At 43.1% G+C, this 23216-nt stretch overlaps 1 protein-coding gene across 1 annotated transcript in view; it reads left to right on the top strand.

Moving 5' to 3' along the window:
* Nucleotides 1–693: 693 nt before the first annotated feature.
* oprl1 (opiate receptor-like 1) overlaps nt 694–23216 on the top strand; it is a 36181-nt gene continuing 13658 nt past the window's right edge. The window contains exons 1-3 of the mRNA XM_052059525.1: nt 694–978; nt 19513–19600; nt 22615–22797. Of these exons, the coding sequence (XP_051915485.1) occupies nt 770–978; nt 19513–19600; nt 22615–22797 (480 nt within the window). The 5' untranslated portion in view covers nt 694–769. The remainder of the gene's footprint in view (nt 979–19512; nt 19601–22614; nt 22798–23216) is intronic.

Here is a 23216-nt window from a genome sequence, read left to right as displayed (position 1 = left end):
TGTTCATGTTGCCTCACAAGCAAAAGACTGAAATGAATCTTCAACAAGATGTTCGGCGCAGAATTAGTTTTTCTTTGATTATAATGTTTGTGAGAAGCCAACATCGAAATCAGGATTAATTTTTGATGAATGTCCAGCCCTACTTGTAGGCGGCGTTATAATTCAAATTAAAACTAAATTCCATTCCGATTTGTTATAAACCGATTTTAGGGACACTATTCCGTCACCTCATTGTCTTGGCAACTTGCTTTTCTCTCTTTGACACTGTGAGAGTGAGAAAACTCGAGTCCTTGACCAAAATGATCTTAACATGAGTCGCAAACTGTGTCACAATGGGGAGTAGTCGTCAGCGGTGAAAGAATGCTTAACTGTTGCCATTGTACATGTAGGGCAACGATAACAATTATGTTTCAAATCTGTATGATAAAATGTACAGTTAGTCTACTTTTTTTCCCCTTTCTGTGACATCATTCGTCATTTTAACTAGTGGGTGAGAGTAGACTAACATGACAATACAAGTGCAAATAGCCTAGCTTGATTCATGTTTGGGGCAGTTGGTGGACATTTAAGGTCTGTTTTCACTCAACAGAATCAGGGTCAGCCTGTTCCAACATACGTGAATGAAAAGCAAATTTGATTGTTTTCATAGGATGGAGCAATATCTTTCGTTCGGATGAGTAGAGAGAGACTCAGTGTGTTCTTTTGTGTCCTTCTCTGGTCAGATTGATTAATTAGCAGGCATCTCCTCGCCCTGTGACCTCGCCCGGACATGGACTTCCCTGACGAGCTTCTGTTGGCCGAGCTGAGTCACCTGCAGCTTTACAACGACTCCCTCTTCGGGAACAACTTCAGCACCGCCTACAATGAAACCGACGCCCTGCTGCCAACCGGAGTGAGGGTCACCATTGTGCTGGTCTATATGATCGTTTGCGTCGTTGGCCTGGTGGGGAACTTCCTGGTGATGTACGTCATTATAAGGTAAGAAGAACTCTTGATGGAACAGACTGTTCCCAGTGTCCAAAATGATATAACAGAGAAACATCTGCTGTGCTGTGATATAGTATAAATGAAACGCATTCCGAATCGGTAAGCTCACTGTTGTGATATCGATGGTGAGTGTCTATTTGATTACGTTTATTGCATCAGATGTGCTGCAGCTGTGTGCTAAAGCTTCACCCTGTCGCATTTTGCGTGTGGCAGTTGTCGGACCCCAAAAAGCAGTGTGGATTGACCAAAACGTATTTAACCAAAAATACACACAGGAGTACAATGGAAAAAAAAACACTCAGTTGAAGTACTCAAAAAATGCCTGGAAATCACAAGTATATAACAGGAAACAAAACATGACAGGAGAACACATATGCTCACAGACAGCTCATAATGACCCAACAAAGACTAACAGAAACTCAGGGAACTAAATACAAGCTAAGTGACGAGACAACGAGAAACACCTGGATAAGACACGACGGGTTGAGGGAGCTAATTGGTTACACACAAGGAACACTGCTAACGAGAACAGGTGGTGAAAAAAGGGCACATGAGGAACCAAAACCAAACGTAACCAGACCGAAACATAACACACCCGCAATTCAAACTGTCACTATCTGTACCTTCTCGGGTCACAGTCACAAAAGGGTAATGTATATTTTTATTTATTTATTTATTTTAAGGTGAAGGTTTCTTTTTTTGACATCTTTATGTGCCCTCCTTTTTTTGTATGTGAAACAGGAATGGTAGGGGTGGGGGAAATATCACAACTGCTAAGATACTCTTATTTTTGCACTTACATCACAGTATCGAATTAAATGAGAATATTTTTCTACAATCAAATTAAAACAATTCCATGGTGTCTTTGTAAATGGTCTTTGAAAGCTTTGGTGTAATTTACACAAAATGTATCGAACTACAGCACACCGAATATACTTTTTGAACACTTCACCTGAGATTTTTCTACTCTATGGTGCATTCTCATGTTGAGCGGGGGCGGAGCTTGGGCGTTGCAATGAGGCGAGAACACAACACACATTTTTGTGGGTGTTCTGTCCCAAGTTTTAAACGCAATATTATGCATGATTGGGACTCTTTTGACTTTTTTTGCGCTTGATGGCTTCATCCAAAATGTTTTGAGATATGAATGTGTTTTGTTTTCTTGCAGTCACATTTCCAATTCCATCACTTCAAACTGCATTTTGCGCTTGTGGTACTGTTGCGTGGTAAAAACAGTCTGAGCTACCAAAAGCATAAGAAACCCTTTATTAGTCTCGCAATGGAGAAATTCCCAATTCACAGCAGCAAAGTTATGAAAGGAAGAAGTAGAACAACAAAATATAGGAGGTGCTGGAAAGGCAGCCACTCCCGCGGTGCCATTTTGAAGTCAAAATGACACAACACAACAAATAGGACAGACAGTCGTGCAATCTTCACCACTTTTCTGCATACACTTTGTTGTCTGAAGCAGATATAGATGAAACAGGAGAGGGTCAAAGTGTCCTTTCATCAGTGGATCAGAGAAGTCATGCTGAAAATGTGCACATGTCTGCTACAAGCTAAGTTTTGAAAGCAAACACGAAGCTGTAGCGTCCATTGACGAAAAGAGATTAGTTCACTTCTCCTGTCCCACGTAATCCGCTTCAAACTCCAAGCCGCGACTCCCAGTTCCACATCCGCATGGGCGCTCCGCGCTGAAGCTCCTTTCTTCTCATCGCCGGCGCCTCAAGCCATCCATCCAGCCGCAGACCGTTCAACAGCACTGAACTCTCCGCTGAACAAAGCGGGGCTGTGAAAAATGCTGACCATGACAAGGCGCAAGACACAAGCGCCCCGGGACTGTCCAGCAACGACAGTCAAATGGCGCCGACATTCGTCCCAGTCAAAAACAGTACTGGGATACCCATGCTGCAGAGAAATATATGTCTCTTTTAACTAATTCAGTACCCGCCAATTCTAGACCAAGTCTGAAAAGACGTTTAAAAACGTCGTTGGGAGTGAATGAGTTAAAGACAGTGGGAACCACTTTCACACCTTTTAAAGTTGTTGAAGTAAGCAAACATACAATTTAGAGCCTGGTATTTGGTATTGGAATAAATGAAGCCCAATGCGAGCTGTTGTCATGACAACAGTGATATAGGAAACGGCAAAGAAACAGTCTGGTGTATACGTTTAAAAATAGCACTATCAAATTGACTCTTTATTTTGTAGTGTCATCTGCCTTCCGCTACAACCAGCAGTCTTCATTCTTCTTTCAGTCATTCTTATTAGAGTGCGTGTGTGGGCAAAGCTGATGTTCAAAGGCAGATGAGGGTTGTCACAGAGGCCATATATTGTCTCAAAGATTTTTTTTTGGAATATCCCCAAATTAAACATGGTCTACTCTGACTTGCTGTCTCTTGTTTAAGCCGCATGAGATGAAGGATGTGGTGACCAAGGACACACGGAGGCGTGTCACGATGACTCTGCTGTGATAGAGGGGAGGCGGCAACAGTGGGAGGCAGGAAAAAGTGTAAGGGTGATTCACTTTCTTAGAAAGACCCAGAGAGGGCTTGGAATGCCAACCGAGATGGTGTCATGCCCATATTTTGCATGGGAAGCAATCACACACCACAATGAGACATTACCAAAGGCTATATTTGTATTCTGTATTCTTCAGATCGGTCCACAGTTTCAGCCTTCCTTGTCCTCCCAAGTCACAACTTGTATCAATCAAGGTGATTGTGTTGCCATAGTGAGTAGGGTCATGCATGACAGGTCTGATATAAATCAATGACTCTTGGCAATTGCATAGAATTGGATACTGATGTTCTTCTCAATGATCCCATGTCACAGTTACATTTTGGGAATCGAGTGAAACAGCTCAGGCAGACGTATTTAGCAGCCAAAATGCGCGACAGTGAATCCCTATTTGCTATTAGCGAACAATCCTTCCCGCAAAATGTGAAAATCTGCAACTAATTGAGAGCCCACATAAAAAGTGTTTCGATGTAATGGGAATTTGACATATAACAGTGCTAAAATGGGGCAGCCCGGTGGTCTAGTGGTTCGCGCGTTGACCCCACAGTGCAGAGGTACCGGGTTCAATTCCAGCTCTGGCCTCCCTGTGTGGAGTTTTCATGGTCTCCTTGAGCCTGGCGTGGGTTTTCTCCGGGTACTCCGGTTTCCTCCCGTATTCCAAAAACATGTACGGCAGGCTGATTGAACACTCAAAATTGTCCCTAGGTGTGAGTGTGAGCGTGGATGGTTGTTCGTCTCTGTGTGCCCTGCGATTGGCTGGCGACCGGTTCAGGATGTCCCCCGCCTACTGCCCAAAGACAGCTGGGATAGGCTCCAGCACCGCCCCCCCACGACCCTTGTAAGAATAAGCGGATCGGAAAATGAATGAATGAATAACAGTGCTAAAACGTAAGTACCATTGAATGGTGACCAGTTATTTTGCAGATAAGCAAAGTTGCCTACTCATGCACTAGACTGCATTCTGTGTAGCTGCTTAAAATGCTGATTGTGTTGACCTTAACCCCTCCCAAAGAGAAGAAGACAAGTTAAAAAGAGAGTGCACGACGCGAACATAAAGCCAAAATTGACAAAACATTCCCATTAACGAAAAATGTCAAACTAGAGTGTTTTTTTAACTGAATAACTATGAAAGATAAATTCCCTTGAATAATATCCAGTGAATACTTTTATAAAATGTATACGAAAATTCATAGATTGCCCACTTTTAATTGGTATGTGAACCCAGGATGCCTTGTCCGTATATTCTAAAACGTTACCAATATACAACAACATCGATAATGTCATCTGTGAAATCTCCCTGAATGTTTTTACGGGTAGATGTGTAAGAGAGCCGAGCGGAAATTCTGAAGTTTTCATATTTACATTGCATTTGATACTTATGTACGGTTATAGAAACGAGTTGTGGCAAAGTAACAAAGGTTTTGTGAAAATGTCAGTTTGACCCTATAACAGATTTCTTCGATTCTATTCTATTAAATCTTATTTCTAATGACATCGTATTTCCAACTGTAATCAAATCGGCAATCAAACAGCGTCCAGAAAGTGATGGAGGTTTCCTAATAATTGGCAAGACAACTAATTTGTTTTTGATGTCCCAGACTAAAGTCATGCTAACGGATCTGTCTGGCTATAAAACAAAACAATTGGTGTTCCCGCTTTATATCTGTCCAAATCACCACTGAATTTTTGTGTAATTTCTCAGGAAGTGAATCAAAGTTGAAATAAACCTTAGAACATAAAGCGAGGCTAGTTGATGTTATGGTGTTGTTTTTTGTGACCATTGCAAGCAGTACGTGTTCTCTCATATGGCAAGTAGGGGGAAAAAACATTTTGAACCCTCATGTGTTGACGCTCACAACGATAACAATCAGGGCTATGAGCAGGCACTTGGACAAGCATCTGCGCTCTCCTGCATCCTTCACAAAAGAAGTTGTACTTCAGAAAGGACCGTCATCATCGTGAAAACAAGTGAGCAGTTAGCTGGCCTAAGGCCGAAGCTCAGGCTGAAGCCTTTTTTTTTTTGAGCAGCCCTCCAAGGCTCCTGCCTGTTTCCATAACAACCCATGTTTCGAGCATCCACAAGATCCATGTTAGGATATCAGACCTCAGCATCACTTCCAAAATCCTCTTCCAAAAAAAACATTCAAAACATAAAATTGCACATGCAATGTTTTTAGGTGTCATGGTATGTTTTGAGGCACTTCGGTGAACCTTTGACAGGAGTGTCCAAATCTTTTCGTTTGAAGGCCACATACAGAAAATGACACGAGCCACTTTAAAATTATTTGATTTATTATAAATTATTATTATTATTGTTTATATTTTATGGTTCATTTGATAAACTGCCACAGTTACACGATTTTAGTGTGCATCCCACCAGACTATCCCATCTCCACATTCAGAGCCAAAACAAGAACAGTCAGCTGATCCTTTTTCAATGAATTCAGCATTTATTTTATTTGTATGTTTATAAAACTCTACAAGATCTGAACCAATTTATTTTCTTTTAATTTCAGGGTTTTTTTTTCACGTACTACAGCTTCTCTAAAATTCCAGAAACATGCCACAGTGGCTGCTGTCAGAGTAGGCGGAGGCCTCAAAGGGCACTTAAAAAATATATTATAATGAATTACTTCAGTGACAAAATCAAATCCCAAAAAAAGGAAATCACAAATGAACGCAACATATAAGAACCCATCGTGCAGCTCTGTGCTGAGAGATTTTTGTGAGATTCTCCAAATAATGACAGCAGGCTGAGTTCAAACAAAAAGTCCCGTCTAAAAGAATTAAATATATAAAACAATCAAAAGCAACAATGAAAAATCAAGAAAGAAGCCATTCTTGCAGGATTGTTCAATGTTTTACAGTAAACATACAGAATTCAGAAAAAAGAAACAGTACTTGGATTCACAGCAAAATGAACAACAAAAACAGCAACAATGGCAAATAAACCAAAGCAAAAAACAAACAAACAGACAGACAAACAACACACCCTAAAAAGTGGTGAAACACTGTATTTTCAATTCCAAGCAAATATTAAATAGAGAAAGTGAATAGATGAACAATAAAATTGTAATTTGGGTTTTAGACCAGCTTGTCGGCTTGTGCCCTGTTATTGGCCTGCAACCAGTCCAGCTAGGTTAGGCCCCACAATGCCCAAAACCCTCATGAGGAAAAGCGGATTAAAAAATGGATGGATGGATGGATGATTTTAAATCAGTGCCCCTCCCTGAGGGAGCACCTTGATGACTGGTCAATATGATCTGTTTAAATATTACATGTGCAAGAATGAAGGTGGACAAGCACACTCTGCTGGCATTTTTCTCATTTTTATTATTATAAGGAATGAATTAATCCAGTGCGAGGACTTAGCCTGTGGCTGAGCAACCCGGGAAGAACGCATCAAAAACATGTGACGCCGGTGCTCTCCACAGCCAGCGACATCTTGAGGCCGAAGAGGGCCGTCCTGTCGACCTTGGCACTCAATGTTTGAGGTCACATTTTATCATTCTTAATTGTTGCTATATAAATAAAGATGAGTTGAGTTGAGTTGATTTGAGAATTCAAGTTGTCCACGGTGCGCAACTAGTGTTCCTTTTGCGCTGCTTAATACCTGCTTGTGCTTACAATTTAGGTATCATCAGTGTTTAAGAACTACAAAGTCCTATTTTCTAGTATTTGACGAGTTGGTTTTCCGAGTGTCCGTAGCAGGTGCAATTTGGGTGATGAAAACCATTCCTGATTGAGTCATCAAAGTTTCATTGCAACATCAAAAATTCCATTTTAATTAGAATGTATTGGTTTTACTGGAATTTGGTTTTCAGGCAGTCGCTAAGAGGAAAGAAGCAGAACGTGAATAATGCGGCAAAGCCCTTCGTCTTGCTTCCCTTCCATTCCTTATTATCTAATTTTTCTCTTTCATCCTTGTGGCCCTCCTCATCTCCTGGTAGCCATGAGTGTCGGCTAATGATTGCTGTAAGCTCACAGCACAAAGCAGCATTCGGTCGCATTCGAGAGCTCATTAGCATGCTTCATAATGATCATGAAAAAAAAATCCTTGTTCTGAAAACAAGGTGCGACAAATTAGATCTATCTTGTGAATTGCTTCGTACTGCACCGAAATGGTGACCTTCATCAATGATGCACGAAAGCCCTTTTTTCCGCTTTAATATTGTCCCCTCTCAGGCAGCTATTTACATTATTTGTGCATGTGAATGGAAAGACAGTTACGCAATGTCGCTGAAAAACTTTGATGAAAGAGCTTGTATCAATGTCATCCTGACGCAGCGAGACTTGTCCTCGTCAACGCTGTTTTTATTTGCTTTCATACTGTCATACATACTTGGCTGGCGACTTGTCGACGGTGTACCCCACCTCTTGCTCAAATTCAACTGAGAGGCTCCGACTCACCCACGACCCAAATGGCGACAAGCTCTCCATGAAATGGATGGCTTGATATGGAACATCATTATGGTGATAAAACTACAGGAAGCATGTAAACAAATGAGAATGAAGAACAATACTGCCATCTTTTCATTGTGTTAAGGATGACATTTTTTTTTCTGACTGTAGGAAAAATTAGTCTTAACAGTATGAGCAAGTTTCCAAACCCATCCACTGATTTGTCCCCATGGGACAACTACAGGTGCGGGACCACCTCTAAAATGTGAAATCAAATCACCAGTGAGCATCTCTAGAGTAGTTGCCATATAAATTAAACGTTCCACATTCCAAATCGTTCTCCATCCATCCATCCATTTTCCGAACCGCTTGATCCTCACTAGGTTCGCGGGGGGTGCTGGAGCCTATCCCAGCTGTCTTCGGGCAGTAGGCGGGGGACACCCTGAATCAGTTGCCAGCCAATCGCAGGGCACACAGAGACGAACAACCATCCACGCCCACACTCACACCGAGGGACAATTTGGAGTGTTCAATCAGCCTGCCATGCATGTTTTTGGAATGTGGGAGGAAACCGGAGCACCCGGAGAAAACCCACGCAGGCCCGGGGAGAACATGCAAACTCCACACAGGGACGCCGGAGCTGGAATTGAACCTGGTACCTCTGCACTGTGAAGCCGACGTGCTAACCACTGGACTACCGGGCCGCCCCAAATCCTTCTCTCATTGCTTTAAATATCGGTTAGCAGGCAAGCTTGGGGTGGGGAGCCATCGATGTAGGTGAGGCATATTTACATTTGCCTCCAACCAAATCTCCAGAGCACACATTTTATTCTTATTGGCTATAGATGTTAGATTTGTTTGGGTTCTCTCACATAGGCGAGGTTAACTATGTGTGCTGCCAAACCTTCCCTGTTCTATTTTCTTTTCTTTTTTTTCTTTTTCTTCTTCCTTTTTTCTTATTTTTGTTGTTGTTGCTATTTTCCCATCATGGGAGATGAAATGCAAAACCAAACCAGAGGGCCCCCCCCGCCCCCGAGTAATTTTGGTGAGAAAGTGGCAAGAGCATGCTGCAGCTTTCTTCCTAGCAAGATGTGCAAACTTCCCCAGCACGCATATGTGACTAAAAATCAACATATATTCAACCATTAATATTGTTTTAAAGAATAGGTTTGGGAGACTAGATGTCTGCCTTTTTCAAACCAGGACCCCCAAGTATTTGAAAACAAGCCTGAGTATATATGATAGAATGACAATTAGAAATTAGATCGCTCATCAGAATTTATTTTTCATTGTCTAGCGCTTAATCTGTTTGGGTCATGGGTGAGCAGGTGCCTCTACCAACTGACCTTGGGCTAAAGGTGGTGGTACACACAAGAGAGGTTGCCAGGAAATCCCCAATCCATCAGAATTGCTTTTACCAATATTTAATTATACCTGATTGAAATATTGGCAGAATCTGGAAAGTGGCATGAGTCTTTGGTTTCACAATGCTGCTTTTGTTTGTGTGATAAGTTTGACATTCACGTGACACAAAAAAATGACTGAAAAAATTGCACAAGTTTTCTTCTTCGTGCGGCCCAAGTACTTAAAATTCTGAACCGCCAGGATTATTGTTCACTCAAGTGATGTATTTACATGGTTGTCAGACAAAATGTTGTTTGCCATTCACCTTTAGGTTGGGCCTTGTAACCTTCCATGTTTTATGTACGTGTCAAAACTGGCCATGGGCAACTCCTCTCAGTTGGTTTTGCCTCATTTGCTATCAGTCTTTATGTCCTGGCTCTGCTCCTGGATCCCCGGTCCTCCATCCATTCAAATCTTGTCCTTGTTGAATTTCACCGATAAATCTATTGCTCGGGGTGGCCTTTGGGTCAACCTGCCTTCAACAAATGGCAAAATTGTTATTGAAGTTGTCGTGCAGCGGTGAAATCACCTGCAACAAGGGATTATTTGTCAAGATTCTCCTCACTTTAGGTTTGTGTCATCAAACCGTGTTGAACTTGTGTGGCTGTACATCAAATGCCTCTGGCAAATGAATTGGGTCAAATTTAACAGTGCCCATTGTAATGTGGGCATTGTAATAAACAGCACAAACCTATAATGGCCTTCAAGTCAGGTATACCTCGGTTGAATTTGGAAAAACTGTGGTCAACTGTGGGCTGAAGACAAAACATGTTGGAGGTGAGCAGAGATACAAAATTATTTTATTTTGCTTTTACGGCCACTTTTCTGCCTTTCGCCCTTGATGATCCAACACACCACCGCCACCACTCTCATAGATGCACCCACTGGGGCTGCTCCGATTCTTGGCCAACTTAACAAAGGAATTTAGTTCACCCTTTTGATCCGGCCCTCCATAATATTTTCTGGTTCTCATGTGGCCCTATGCAAAAAATAATTGCCCACCCCTGATTTAGAGTGTTCCATTCACTTGAAATGCATGTTGTTGGAATGTGGGAAGAAACCGAAGTCCCCGGGGAAAACCCACGCAGGCACGGTGAGAACATGCAAACTCCACACAGGAATGCCATAGCTGGCATCGAACCCTGCACTCTGCACTGTGAGGCGGACGTGCTCACTAGTCTTGCACCGTGCCGCCCATATTTTCATCTACACACGTGGAATTATATGCAAGTCATTAATTATTTACATGCTGCAGTGAGAAGGGCAACTGCTGTGTCGGAAGGAGGAGTGTGACAGAGATCGATGATGTACAGCAAAACTATACCAGAATCAGAATCAGAATCAGAATCAGAATCATCTTTATTGGCCAAGTATGTAGAACACACAAGGAATTTGTCTCCGGTATAACACGCTGCACTAGTATCATCGTAAACAACAAAATCATTGAACCATTTTAGAGTAACCACTAGTTTTGAAGTACCATTTTGTGGTGCAAGAAGAGTGACTGTCAGTGACTGTTTAAGGAGTTAATGGCTAGAGGGAAGAAGCTGTTTAAGTGTCTACTGGATTTGGTGCGCATGGATCTGTAGCGTCTGCCTGAGGGGAGTGGCTGAAAAAGGTGGTGGGCAGGGTGCGGGGGATCCAGGAGGATTTTCCGTGCCCTTGTCTTGATTCTTGCAGTGTGCAAGTCCTCAAGAGTGGGTAGGGCGGTGCCAACGATTTTTTCTGCCGTCCTAACTGTCCGTTGAAGTCGGATTTTCTCCTTTTTTGTGGCGGCCCCAAACCAAACCGTGATGGAAGAACACAGGATTGATTCGATGACTGCAGTGTAGAACTGTCGTAGCACCTCCTGTGGCAGGCCATGCTTCCTCAGCAGCCTCAGGAAGTACATCCGCTGCCGGGCCCTTTTCAGGATGGAGATGGTGTTGACTTCCCACTTCATGTCCTGGGAGACTGTGATTCCCAGGAACTTGAAGGTCTCGACGGTTGACACAGGGCAGTTGGATAGTGTGAGGGGCAACTGAGGAGAAGAATGTTTCCTGAAGTCCACGATCATCTCTACAGTTTTGAGCGTGTTCAGCCCGAGGTTGTGTCGGCCGCACCAAAGCTCCAGCTGCTCCACTTGTTGGCGGTACGCAGACTCGTCGCCGTCTTTGATGAGACCGATGACCGTGGTGTCGTCTGCGAACTTTATGAGTTTGACAGCTGGATCTGTTGAGGTGCAATCGTTTGTGTAGAGAGAGAAGAGCAGTGGCGAGAGGACACATCCCTGTGGGGCACCAGTGCTGGTAGTGCGTATTGATGATGTTGTTGCTCCCAGTCTCACCTGTTGTGTCCGTCCCGTCAGGAAGCTGAGGATCCACTGGCAGATCGTAGGGGACACACCGAGGTGGAGTAGTTTGGGGGTGAGGAGTTCTGGGATGATGGTGTTGAACGCAGAGCTGAAATCCACAAACAGAATCCTTGCGTAGGTCCCTGTGCTGTCGAGGTGCTCGAGGATGTAGTGCAGACCTATGTTGACTGCGTCTTCCACAGACCTGTTTGCCCGGTAGGCAAACTGGAGAGGGTCCAGCAGGGGTCCAGTGACGTTCTTTAGGTGATTCAGCACAAGGCGTTCAAAGGACTTCATGACCACAGACGTCAGGGCGACAGGCCTGTAGTCGTTCAGTTCCGATGTTGCAGATTTCTTGGGAACTGGGATGATGGTAGACTGTTTGAAGCAGGATGGGACCTCACACAGCTCCAGGGATCTGTTGAAGATTTGTGTGAAGACCGGAGCCAGCTGGTCAGCGCAGACTTTCAGGCAGGAGGGGGACACTTTGTCGGGCCCCGGAGCTTTCTTGATCTTTTGCTGCTTGAAGAGCCGTCTCACGTCCTGTTCGTGGATCTGTAGTGGAGAAAAAGAGGGTGGGGGGCTAGGTAGAGTGGTTTCTGGTAGAGGTGGGTGTGTGTGGGAAATGGGGGTGTCCTTTTCAAATCGGCAGAAAAACATGTTTAGTTCATTAGCAAGACCCTTATTGTTCACTGTTTGGGGGGATGGCATTCTATAGTTAGTGATTGCTTTCAGGCCATTCCATACAGATGCAGAGTCGTTAGCAGAGAACTGGTTTTTCAGCCTCTCTGCATAGCTTCTCTTTGCGATGTTAATTTCCTTTGTCAATTGGTTTCGGGCATGTTTGTACAGTGCCCGATCTCCACTTCTAAATGCGGCCTCTTTCTCTTTCCTGAGTTGCCCGAGTTTGGGAGTAAACCATGGCTTGTTATTGTTGAAGGAGCAGAACGACTTCGTTGGTACACACATGTCCTCACAGAAACTGATGTATGATGTTACAGTGTCTGTGTATTCATCCAGTGTGCCCGTTGAAGTTTCAAAGACGCCCCAATCAGTGCAGTCTAAGCATTCTTGTAGAGCTAGCTTTGCTTCATCTGTCCATTTTTTCACAGTCTTAACAACCGGTTTAACACATTTGAGTTTCTGTCTGTATGTAGGTATTAAGTGGATTAAATTGTGGTCAGAAAGACCCAATGCTGCGCGGGCGAACGATCGGTATGCATTTTTGATTGTTGTATAGCAGTGATCTAGAATGTTGCCTTCTCTGGTGAAACAGTCTATGTGCTGCTTATTTCTGGGAAGTTCACGGTTAAGATGTGCTCTATTAAAATCGCCCAAAATGATCAGGGGTGACTCTGGGTATTTTAGTTCGAGTTTGTTTACTTGTTCGGCTAGCGTTTGTATCGCCGTGTTAGCGTTAGCTTGTGGCGCAATGTAAACACCGACTAGTAAAAAGGAGGTGAACTCACGTGGCGAGTAGAATGGCTTGCAGTTTAAAGACAGCGACTCCAGGTCCGGGCTGCAGTGTGCGTCGAGCTTCGTGACATCAGTGCACCATTCTTCGTTGATATAGAAGCAAATCCCACCACCTTTTGATTTTCCCGATAGCTCCGTGTCGCGGTCGGCTCGGAGAAGGCGGAAGCCGGGTAGATGTAGCGCGGGATCTGGATGGCGGTCACTGAGCCAGGTTTCAGTGAAGCAGAGCGCAGCAGAACGTGCAAATGTTTTGTTGGTCTTTGTGAGGAGAAGAAGTTCATCCATCTTGTTTGGCAGAGATCGTAGATTAGCAAGATGGATCGATGGGAGCGGGGTTCGAAATCCGCGCTGCCTGAGCTTGACGAGCACGCCGGCTCGCTTCCCCCTCCTCCGGCGGCGTCTCCATGCTCCGTACAGCGCAGCCGCTCCGCTCGCGATTAGCTCCGAAAAACCTTGTGGATTTTCGTGTGCTGGTGAAAAAAGACCGAGCGTAGACTCCCCAATGCGCAGCAACTTTTCCCTCGTGTAAGTAAGCCGCTCAGGGTCGCCAAAAACAAACGAAAATGACAAAAACAGGGATAATACTAGGGAGCGTGTGACCGAGGCTGCCATACCTGTCGGCGCCTGATGACGTAACGACTCTCATGTCATCCTCCGTTTTAAGTTCCAAGTTGTCTTCCATTAACAATTTCAGTAATCACAGAGAAAACAAATCTGTTATTCATCTGTGTCATTGATGAACGTTTCGTTGAAGGGAATGACCCTTTTGCGTGAATGTGACTGAAGAGATCACTTCATGAAGTGATCCATTTTTCTCAGCTCAACCAAGCTCATGAATTGCATGCTTGAGGAAATAAATGCAGATGACAAGTCACCAAAATACATTTTTAAGTTCATGTATAGTCTAGGAAACTCGTCGCCCAATGTTCCAAATAGGAACGGGCGGAACTAACTAACTAACTATCTATAGTCTAGTTTAAAAAAAGTATCGGTATCCAGATGATTTTATTCAGTGCAACCAATCCATCCCTCAATTTTCTGAGCCGCTTTATTCCTCATTAGGGTCACGGGGGGTGCGATCCTATCCCAGCTGTCTTCGGGCAGTAGGTGGGGAACATCCTGAAACGGTTGCCAGCCAAACACAGAGGGAAATGTTTATACATACTGTATATGTTTTTTGGGGTTTTTTTTACTTGTACAAGCTTGTACATTTATGTTTAAAGTGGGGCGCTAACACTGTGAGAAAGCATTTGGATTAGACAAATCCATCAAGTTGAAAAATCATTGGATTTGTGTTATTCACAATATGATCCTACCAATCAGCATCCTTTGAGGAGATCGGAGCAGTAGTTACGGGGTGGGGTTGCCATTTTGGGCAATGCAAGAACTGTAAGCAACAGATGAAAACAAGAGATGAATGTGGTTGATTAATGTGATTGAACCCCTCGCAGATGACTGAGCTTCTCGTGGTACCCACCAGTTGCCTCTGCAGTCCCACAAAGAGGTCCAATGGGATTCCTTTCCCAGCTTAACAGCATCCCTCACCTTTGGTGTCCACCATTGGACTTGAGGATTGCCGCCACAACAGGCACCGACCATCTTTGCGGTCACATGTTCAAGCGAACATGGTTTTACTCATGTCCATCGCCTCCTTTGAAACATTGGGAAATGGAACTTCTTCGAACAGTGGACTCTGATGGATGTTCCCATTTCGGTCTGCCAGTTCTGAGTGGCATTGATCCCATTGGAGCCAATACACCACCAGGTTGTGATTGGTTGACAACTCTTTTTGACAACCCCTTTTATCCGAGTGAGAGGAACAATACTTATGTCACAAAATCAAAGACCTCTGGTAGGTTTAAAGCTCATTAATAGTACTGGCAGTTCACAGTTCACTCAAACTGAAAGTCAAAATAAGAACATTAATCCATAGTTATTATAATTTGTCATTTGAAACTACTTTAGAGCTCACGCCGACGTGATGAAGTGTGACTCGTTTCCTCCCCATTTCAACTGCATTCTCTTCAGTTAAGACTGACTGCAGTGCTATAATAGTGCTATTGTCAATTAAGCATATGTCACGATGAAAAAGATTGAAGGGTGTACCGTATTTTACACACTATAAGGCGCTTTGGAGTATAAGGTGCACCTTCAATCAAAGGCCTATTTTAAAACAGTTTTCATATATAGGGCGCACCACATTATAAGTGCCATAGATTAGAACAGTGGTGGGCAAACTACGGCCCGCAGGCCGGATCCGGCCCGTTGGTCTTTTTAATCCGGCCCGCCGAAGATTGGTGCACAATTAAGGTTTGATTGAAATCATTTCATTTGGACTTGTAATGACAGGTATGATATGTATGGATATGGACAGATATGTATCTGATTAAACGAAGTGGGTAACAAAGTACGAAACATTCAGGAGATGCCTGGAGTCGGAAAGACTCAAATCTACGAGACTTTGAAAAACAAGGAAGCAATTCTTACTCAGTCCGATTCTGGCAATTTCCATGCTCAGACAGAATTGCTTGTGGCTCAAGTAAATGAACATTTCCTTGAATGGTTTGATTGTTATCATGTTAAAAACTTTCCGCAAACTGGACAGCTAATAAGAGTCGGAAAGCAGTCAAATGTGTAGAGCGTGAACAACAAGGGGCTCAGTACACATCCTTGAGGATAACCGGTGCTGAGTGTGATGGTGGAGGAGAATGTTACATGATTACTGGCATACAAAGACATTGTGCTATCTTCTTTATTTTCTATTTCTATTTCTAACTTGGAACGGCCCTCCACAATATTTTCTGCTTCTCATTTGGCCCCCCCGGGAAAATAATTGCCCACCCCTGCATTAGAAGCTACAATAGTGGCTGCGATTGCGCTATGCATCCACTAGACTAGACGATGCTATGTTAAAGGGCATACAATACAATACACCTTTCTTGATGTAGCACTTTATGCAGCTTAACAAACCGCTTTCCAAAACATTTAAAATACTACGTTCAAGGAATCTGAATACTGATCCATATTTATAAGGTGCATCGCATTATAAGGCGCACTGTCAGCATTTGAAAGAATTGAATGATTTTTGGTGTGCCTTATCGTGTAGAAAATACAGTAGTTTTGATTAAGAAAACATATTTTTTACTCACTCTTTCTTTTCGCCCATTCCACTGCGTTAACTCCGCTTTATCCTCACAACCTCGTCAGCCGTCTGGAATCGGGTCTTCATATGCACAAAAACAACATGGTGTCATGTAAGTCCATGTTCTAACCAGATGCCTCGATATTTGTGTTCTATGACTCTTTGCAAATATAAAATGAGTGAGTGAAAGTATTTTGAAGATTCTGTGTACAAAGTGTACAGTACATAATTTACGTTATTCAATATGACACGGGGTGACAACAATTAATCGTCGATGATGGTGGAATTTGGCATTTGTGCTTCTGTGTGTGTCAGCCTTCACAAAGGGATGGGGAATACTTTGTTAGACTTCCAGCTACATGTCATCTGTACATTACGATCATCCCTCCTACTGTGCAGAGATCAAGGTAGGCCCTGTGAATGGCTTACTGAAACTCTTAAGGGAAAGGGTTGATATGGTGACATCAAGGAAAGGTTGTGATACTCTGCAGGCAGCGGACGGTCATCGAAGTGGCTTTGTGATTGTCATTGAGGGGTCATGTTCAAAAGGGCTCAAGGTGGAGAGCAAAACAAAGTCATTACGAAGAAAGAAAATTATTCATTCACCTGTTCCCCATGTGCAGTTTGCGCGGTTGTGTTGATGTGAGACGTTAAGGAGGACATGACTCAGTGCATTCAATGTCCAAGATGTCATTGGTAATTGCTGTTTTTGCTTATTGAAATTCTTCATCGGGAAAAATATTTTCAGCCTTCTGTGGTGTCAACAGCTAGTCTGTGCTAAAGAATCCCTCTTTGACTTCATTAGATTGGAGAATTTGTTGTGTGAAAGAAAACAAGACAATCATCTTCAATTACGCTAATGCAGTGTTGTGTTTAAAATAGAGCCGTGAAAAAGTTAATAGCTCCTTTGACAGTATATTTTCTGTTCATGCAGTGATGAGCCAACACAGCGCTGGCTGCTGGGCGTGAATAATTCAAAATGATGATTAATATTTGAAAGCGAACAGCACGCTGGATGAAAGAGTCATCAGATTGCAAATTCCTTTCATCCTGGTTCCTCCTTCCAACTTTAATGGAGAGAAGAGGAAACGCGGCTCGGCTTGAAGATCGAGCAGGAGAGGTGTGACCGAGGAAGTCATGACTGAGGAAAGTTTTTAAACCAATTGGACAAGGGATGGCGCGGTGAACTTAACAAGCGCAGCATCAGCTGCGAATGAAGTGAACTAAAGGAAATGAGGGAAAAGTTATCTGCTTGAAGATGTTCAGCTTTGAATTCACTCATAAAGGTGAAGAAACAAAACATGTCTGCACATCTCAGTGAAATAAAGATCCTGCCCCTAATTAAATAGTTCCAATGGCCAAACATGTTCAAAGCAGTGATTCTCAACTGGCGAGTTGAGGTTGCTAACAGGTAGTAAAACTTTACTCGAGGTCTTTGCTTAAGGTGGTATTGACATGCAGCATTTCACGGTTACTACTTTGCGCAGTGGCATAAGAATCCTTGGTCACATGACACAAGTTGATCTGCTCAGTTAGCGCAAGTGATTTTCACACAAATGGACACCAACAGCGACTTTACTCCCGTGTTTAGATTAGTGACAGACTATGGCAGGTCATGTTATGCTATGTCGATGAATGAGAACGAAATGTTAATATTTAGTCCAGGTTGGACATGCCTTTTATTTTGGAAATTATTATTTTGCCGTGTTTTATTTTGTTTTTGACAGGTGTGCATAAGAAATGTTTGGCTCCTTCCTAAAAAAGAAGAGATCAGTGCCAAGATTTTGGTGTACTTCTATGACTGAATTTTTGCACTTTTGATATTTCGTACATTCAGTTGTCATGTTCATCCTCAGTTTCTACTAAGGGGCTCTGAAAGGCACTTTGAACATGTAAGCATGCACGATTCGTCATTATGTCAAGTTTATGGCTATGAGCGCTATTCCATAACAATGCATTTTCTTCATTGTTCTTAAGTGCTCTGAAACAGAGTCACGAATTGACGTCAATGGCAAAATATGAATCCTGGGCTGACACCGTTGGGTTAAAATGCTATCATAGTATAATAACACAGCTCGGCATGCAGTACGTCCTTGCTGACTCTCGGCATCTTGAATTCACAGAGCCGAAATGGGGCTTTGAAGCTTGCTCATTGCTTGTGGCAAGTGCAAATAGGGAGTGGAGTCACCATCTAATTTGTTTGTTGGTTTATTTGTATGATTACGCAATCAATCACGGAACTCGATAACCAATTTAATAAGTCCTAAGTTGGCCCTTGGTGAAGGGCTTTATGAGGATACGCTTTGAATGAAATTTGCCGACTTCAAACATCTTCCTGTGTATACTCCTCCCATTCTTCATTAAACAGTACTTGTTGATTGGTATTTTGTGGTTACATTTTGTTCTTTTTTCTTTTTTTTTCCTTTGTTAATTTGCAGGCTAAATCTTGATCATATTTGTATGGGATGAGAGATGGTCATGTATATTGTTGGAGAAAGTGTCAATACCAGGCTTGGACACAGTTGCGGGGTACAGAGTAAAGGAGATATTTATTTGAGGATCAGTGGCTGAAAACTCAAAATAGGCATGGCTGTGGAAACAAGGCAAGGACTGGTCAGATCTGTGGTGAGAGGCTGGACCAGAAACGAGACAAGCGTCCTTATTTCAAAACGAAACAGGAAGTGAACAGACCAAACACAAACAACCCTCATCGCGATGTGACACTAAGTTTCTGCCCACATCTGTTCTTCTGGATCTTCTGCTCTGCCAGCACTGTAACATGCCGCTTTGTATATCTCATATCAGTGGTGCTGAATCCTCTTGTATGATGAAAAAGGGAAAATGTTACGTCTGTTATCTCTCCTTGGAAATAGGTGCAGAGCAGCTGTCTCACTCCTGTCTGCCCGTGCCAGTTTTCATGCCAAACCTCAGTTTGTGGATGTGGATTTGCACAAAACTGCTCCAGTGGTTACTGTTTCAACTTGTGTGCAAGCTGATTTGACTTGTTCACTCGCATGAACATCACTTGAAAAGCTCCAAGTCAGTCCAGTGATACCAGGACCGGCTGGTTTAGAGTGATGCTTTAAACAAATTCCAAAACTGCAAGGTCTGATTAAAGTGCTCCTCTCCGCCCCTCCAAACAGCAGACAATGCACCTTAGTGAATTTTTACACAGTGTCTATTTGTCATGCAGACTAACTGAAACAGTATTTGCATGTGTTCATGTGTGTGTGTGTGTGTGTTTCTATAGGTACACGAAGATGAAGACGGCCACTAACATCTACATCTTCAATCTGGCTCTTGCTGACTCTTTATTCCTTGCCACGTTACCATTCCAGGTGAGCGTTTTATTCATTCAAAATTGTCAAACACAACAATTTAACAGAGTGAAATATCTAAACGAGCAGAGGTTTGTCAAATAGTGAACAATTCTTTAAAAAAAGAGGCTTTCAGGTTTTTAACCCTCGTAGTCCACCGTTTGCGATAAATGGAAAATTATGTCTTTGAAGCAAAGGCAAAGGCATTTGGAAAAACACGAGAGGGCTGAAACGTATGGGGGGGTTCTAAAATGGCCTAAATCTTATGACGTCGCCGGCTGATAATTCTCAGGCATTGCAGCGATAATAAAAAAGGTTTTGATTCCGTCATCTTCACAATTTACATATTTTGCACCATAGAGACCCATTATAATTCATATTTTTGAATGTCAAGTCAAGTCAAGTCAACAGTATTTATAGAGCACTTTCAAACAGCCATTGCTGCATACAAAGTGCTGTACATGGAGCGATTTAACATACACAATAAACAGTAAGACGAATCGGTAATAAAGGCGGTAGAAAGCACCAAGCAGTAAAATCAAGAACAAATATAAGTCATGCTGAGTCGAACGCCAAAGAATACAAGTGAGTTTTGAGGAGGGCTTTAAAGATGGGCAGCGAGGAGGCTTGCCGAATGTTCAGTGGGAGGTCATTCCAGAGAGAGGGACCAGCAACAGAAAAGGCTCGATCCCCTCTGAGCCTCAGTTTAGTTCTTGGTACTTCTAACAAAGACTGGTCCACAGACCTGAGGCGCCGGGCAGGTGTGTAGGGGCGGATGAGCTCAGCGAGGTAAGGTGGCGCGAGATTATTTAGAGATTTGAAAACACAGAGGAGGATCTTGAAAATAACTCTAAAATGAATGGGGAGCCAGTGAAGATATCCCAGAGTAGGAGTTATATGCTCCCTCTTACGAGTACCAGTTAAGAGGCGAGCAGCGGCATTCTGGACCAGCTGAAGGCGCTTAATGGAGGACTGGCTGACTCCAAAGTACAGGGCATTGCAGTAATCCAGCCGGGATGTGACAAATGCATGAATTACTGTCTCAAAGTGTTCATGTGAGAGGAGAGGTTTTATTTTGGCCAGCTGTCTAAGGTGAAAGAAGCTTGATTTAGCAACGGCACCAATTTGCCGATCGAGTTTGAAATCACTGTCCAGTTTAAGGCCCAAGTTTGAGACCGTTGATTTCAGATAAGGAGACAGGGGGCCCAAGTCTACAGGATGGAATGTACAAGGGCCACTGGGACCAAACAATATCACCTCACTCTTCTTTTCGTTGAATTTCAAGAAATTTTGTGCCATCCAGGTTTTGATTTCTTCCAGACAGGATAGGAGTGGCCTTAATGAGAAGGCGTCTTTCTTGCTCAGTGGGACATGGATCTGGCAGTCATCTGCATAGCAGTGGAAGGGAATACCATGTTTCCTTAAGATGGAACCCAATGGGAGAAGATACAGCGAGAACAGCAGAGGCCCCAGAATTGAGCCCTGTGGAACACCACATGACAGGGGAGCAGTGCGTGACTCAGAGCGGCCAAGGCTGACACAAAAGGTTCTGTCAGCTAAATAGGACCTAAACCACTCAAGAGCACTGCCGCCAATGCCCACCAAGTGCTGCAAACGAGTCAGCAGAATACTGTGATCCACAGTATCAAATGCTGCAGTTAAGTCCAATAAAACCAGACACACGTGGTCTCCATAGTCATTTGCCAGGAGGATGTCATTAGAAACGCGTAACAGGGCTGACTCCGTGCTATGCATCGCCTTGAAACCTGACTGGAAGACCTCCAAGATGTTATGTTCATCCAAGAAAAGTTTCAACTGCATGTGCACTACTTTTTCCAGAATTTTGGAAATGAAAGGCAGTTTGGAAATGGGCCTGTAACTTGACAGCACATCTGGATCAAGACCAGGTTTCTTGATCAAGGGTTGGACCACAGCATGTTTAAACTGTTGAGGAATTACACCAGAAGAAAGGCTGCTGTTGATGATATCCAAGACCGATGCACCAACACTAGTGTAAACATGCATTTCACGCGATTTGTACTTCAATCGCTTTGTTTTTGCTTGGACAGACGTATGCATGCCACATTGTTGGGTTGAGGTCATTCCAATTATGCAACTTTTAATTGGCGCCAGAGGATCGCAAATGAGTTTGCCTTTTTGCAGGAGGCTTCAAACCAATGCATTTTACATGAACACGTCCGGTCGGGATTGTTAGTAGGGCTTGGTTGGTTGTTCCATTATTGCTCAGGTGAGTGTAAACAGGGTAACATAATTTTTGCAAAATGTCACCATTATTTATTTTGTATGGCAATTTTAGATTTACATATTTCAACAAGGATCATGGAAGTTGACACAGATGATTTGCTTTCGCGGCCCACATAAAATGATGTGGTGGGCCGGATCTGGCCCCCGGGCCTTGACTTTGACACCAGGGCTCTAGCAATAGATATTTGAACACTAACAGTGCAACCACAGATTTAGACAGACAATAAAACAATGTTCACAGGCACATATTCTTTATCCTATACAAAGAATGACTAATAAGAAGCTTGCTGGCGGCTGACCTCTTCATGTACTGTATATCTTCATTATACCGTCCCCACATGGCCAAGATGCGACCAACGGAAGGAGAGCCACAATGTAGAGTCAAAGCAATAACAACAAAAAGATGATTTGAAATCGAATCATTTACGAGTGTGGTGTCAACAATGCATATAAAGTGAATACATGTTTAGGCCCCCCAGAGCACACAAAACATTTATCCATCAAGTTCTCTGTGCAATCTCACAAACAAAGACAAACAATCAGTGACCTCAAATGATCTTTTCACCAATGTGATCAAGGCCAAATCATTATTTCCATTTTTAATTAATGTGCAAATGAAGTCTAATCTGTGTAAGGATCAATCAACAGTGCGAGCGAAAGGTGAAGCGGTTTCACGCTCCACTTGACTGATTCATGAACTCTCCATGGAAGCGCTTGAGTGTCGACGTGAGCTCCACATGCTCATTGTTTTCATTTGGGACTGTTTCCAGGGCACTGACGTGTTTCTGGGCTTCTGGCCGTTTGGCAACGCCTTGTGCAAGGCAGTAGTGTCCATCGACTATTACAACATGTTCACCAGCACCTTCACGCTGACAGTGATGAGCATTGACAGGTATGTGGCTGTCTGCCACCCCGTCAAAGCTCTGGACATGAGGACTCCTCACAAGGCCAAGGTAAAAACGTGCGCTCAGCATACAAACACAACAGAATATAAACAAAATACAAATATGTGATGTGAGTGATGAAGCACAAGGCTGGATTTACCAGGAAATTCCGTCCCCCTCCCACTCTGAATGTGAATGAAAAGAATCATTCAAATTTGCATCATAGAATCAAGCCTTCATCATATTATTGCATCCATCCCAACGAATCATATTTAATGTTTCTGTTATCACTCTGATGTACAAGACTATTTCGATGGGCACTAAATTGGAACTGGATTATCACGTCGCATCAAATCTGATAGATGGTTCTGTTTTTCTTCCTTTAGAATATTTGTTTGGAGTTTGACTGCAGACCGATAATTAAATCACAAAACATGATGAATCCCATAAATACATTGATCTCATTGTGTTGTTGTTTTTTATTATTA

This window comes from Hippocampus zosterae, chromosome 2 (assembly GCF_025434085.1).
Source record: "Hippocampus zosterae strain Florida chromosome 2, ASM2543408v3, whole genome shotgun sequence".
Classification (NCBI taxonomy): Eukaryota; Metazoa; Chordata; class Actinopteri; order Syngnathiformes; family Syngnathidae; genus Hippocampus; species Hippocampus zosterae.
This window is presented reverse-complemented; position numbering and strand designations above follow the sequence as displayed.